The sequence below is a fragment of the Austrofundulus limnaeus genome, unplaced genomic scaffold (genome assembly GCF_001266775.1).
Source record: "Austrofundulus limnaeus strain Quisiro unplaced genomic scaffold, Austrofundulus_limnaeus-1.0 Scaffold506, whole genome shotgun sequence".
NCBI lineage: Eukaryota > Metazoa > Chordata > Actinopteri > Cyprinodontiformes > Rivulidae > Austrofundulus > Austrofundulus limnaeus.
In genome coordinates, this window is record NW_013952908.1 from 229,589 (window position 1) to 232,198 (window position 2,610).

The following is a 2,610-nucleotide window of genomic DNA, read 5'->3' on the forward strand; positions in this document are numbered from 1 at the left end:
TTCAAATACAATTTGAGGTTTCTTTTTACAAATGACATAGAAAATCCTCATTAAAATGACATAATTAGGATTTAGAGCAAATATTTTTGTATTAATTTAACCTACAAGACAAATGAAATAATTTCTCTGGATCCACTAATGATATCAGGATGATCCAAGTATCAAAATGTAGCTTTTAAAGCAGGAATCAGAAAATATGATTAGAGGTTATTTTGACCAAATTTGACTTAATCCTGGTTTTGATGTGATGGGTCACAAATACTGTCTAATGAAAACATTATTCAGACTGGAGGGAAAAACAATAAAAACTTTTTGTTTCATCTTCAATATCTGTAAAACCACAGCAGCTGTTTTAAAACTTATAAATCCTGAGATTCACTCAGATACATTTCAACATGGGATTATGAGAAAAAACTTTAAGAAAAGCCCCTGGGGCTTAAGAGGTTAAAGTTTAAAATAAAGAGTTCTGGTTCTGACCCGTAGATCTGGTTGTTTTTCAGAACATCCAGGCAGAAAAGGAGGCTCTGACTGAAGGAAGAGACAAAACACCAAAGTACCATCGGACCGACGATGGCTTCATCAGAATAGGTGAGAAACTTTTACCTGCAGCTCAGTCAGCTGTTTGCTCTCAGATTGTTACATTAATCTCTCAGATTATTACATTAATCTCTCAGATTGTTACATTAATCTCTCAGATTATTACATTAATCTCTCAGATTATTACATTAATCTCTCAGATTGTTACATTAATCTCTCAGATTGTTACATTAATCTCTCAGATTACATCTAATTATTGTTCTTTTCATTTATAAAAAGAATCAACTTGTTTGTTTTAATTTCCAGCAGCTGAAACAAATCAGCTTCAAACAGTGATTCAGGCTGTTTGTGATCAGTTCAGATGTTTTTATTTGTTTATTTGTTTGTTTGTTTATTTGTTTATTTGTTTGTTTGCTGAGGATCCGAGGCCGACAGACGGACAGAAATCCTCATCAATATTTCATAAGAGTCGTGGGATCGATGCTCCCTCTCTCTGCTCGTTTAATTTCCTCGCTGCTTTCAGAACGAGCCGTGCGTCATGTCGGAGTGAAACAGGAAGTCTTTTAATCTGAAGTGGACCTCCAGGAGAGATTTGTTGGCAGAGCGGAGATCCAGCTCACATCGCTCCGCTCTGTGTGTTTCTGAGAAAAGCTCCCAGCTGTTCCTGCAGCTGGACGCTCCGGCAGCCGTCACATAAAACCTGCTGATGAACAATAACGCCGGCTCTTTGTTGGGATTACAGCTGTACCTGGAAGCATCGCAGCTGCTCCCATAATCCCAGAGAATAAATCCTGCCAGAGATTACCGCCTCGGAGAGGTGCAGTCACCCTGAAAGCAGCCGAAGCCAGATGCCGGGTGGGTTCTGATGAAACCCAGGAGGAAACCGGACCACAGGGGTCACCTAATGGACGTGGGATGAATGAAACGGCTCTTAATAACCAGATAATCCCCGTTAATCTGCGCTGAAAGCAGAGGAATCCTCGAATTACTTCAGGTTCCATCAAGACATGAATAATAAAAATTTAACCTCAAATCCTTTTAAAAAGCATGAACTGAACTGATCTCACATCAGAGCTCTGAGTCGCAGCAGAAACAGACTTTTATTTTGAAGGAATGCACATCACCTGCCAGCCGTCAGCGCTGAGTGGATTTTTATCATTTTCTAAACGTTTCCTGTAGAAATGTGTCTGCTACGCTACATTTAGCTTTTAGCTACATCTTGGCTACTTTTAGCTTCTTAAACYCTTTTCTGTTTTTAGCTTTAAAGCAGCACGTTTAGATCTCGAGGCGYCGCCTCCTCTCAGGTCGTTTGTTGACTCTGTTGTTTTTTTGATTGCTTTMAGGAAAGTTCCAGAACGGGATCGCAGAAGGCGAGGTGGACCCGTCCTTCGGACCCCTGGAGGCCATGCGTCTGTCGGTGATCACGGACTCTCCGGTCTGGGTGATCCTCAGCGAGGTAAGAGTCTCTGAGGGGTTCAGTTTGGAGGTTCTGGGCTGGGTTTGACTCATTAAAGGTCTGTGTGTGCGTGAAGCCTCGCTGCAGAGTTTGCACACGTCTKTGAGGGGTTTCATGGATCCAGATCCAAAGTGACGGCAGCTCGAGGGTCTGAGGAGGTCTCTGAGCAGAACCCTGTCGGTGGAGAAGTTCTGCTCAGAGAAGATTTGTGGTTTTTGGTGGAAAAGACGACAGATGTTYGTGTCTTTCTGCAGCGAGGATGAGAGATTTATTCTTTTTTATTTTCTGGCATCAGATGAGACGTTTGATGGAGACAGTTGTCCTGTTTGACCTGTTGTGAGTCTCTTTGGTCCATCAGATCCACATTTATCAGCGTCTTGTGTTTAGTTTGGAAAACCTCGATGAATTCCTTCATTCAGGACTTTAAAGGCAGATTTTTCTGGATCTTGTTTATTTATCTCAGACTTTTATTTTGAAAGTTTGTTTCCTGTTCTAGTTTGAAGACAGACTGTAGTTTAATAATGTCACATTCATTCCAGGGAGGCTTTTATTTTATAATTTCTCATATTCAACAAAGACTTTTATTTTCTAATGTTTAAATGTGCTTGTTTCATACT

At 40.6% G+C, this 2,610-nt stretch overlaps 1 protein-coding gene across 1 annotated transcript in view; it reads left to right on the forward strand.

The window, feature by feature from the left end:
• Positions 1 to 1,993, forward strand: part of mgat4b (alpha-1,3-mannosyl-glycoprotein 4-beta-N-acetylglucosaminyltransferase B) — a gene marked incomplete at its 3' end in the record, with an annotated part of 47,895 nt that extends 45,902 nt beyond the window's left edge. Inside the window, 2 exon segments of the mRNA XM_014025880.1 lie at positions 501 to 588; positions 1,881 to 1,993. Of these exon segments, the coding sequence (XP_013881334.1) occupies positions 501 to 588; positions 1,881 to 1,993 (201 nt within the window).
• Between the last annotated feature and the right edge of the window lie 617 nt (positions 1,994 to 2,610).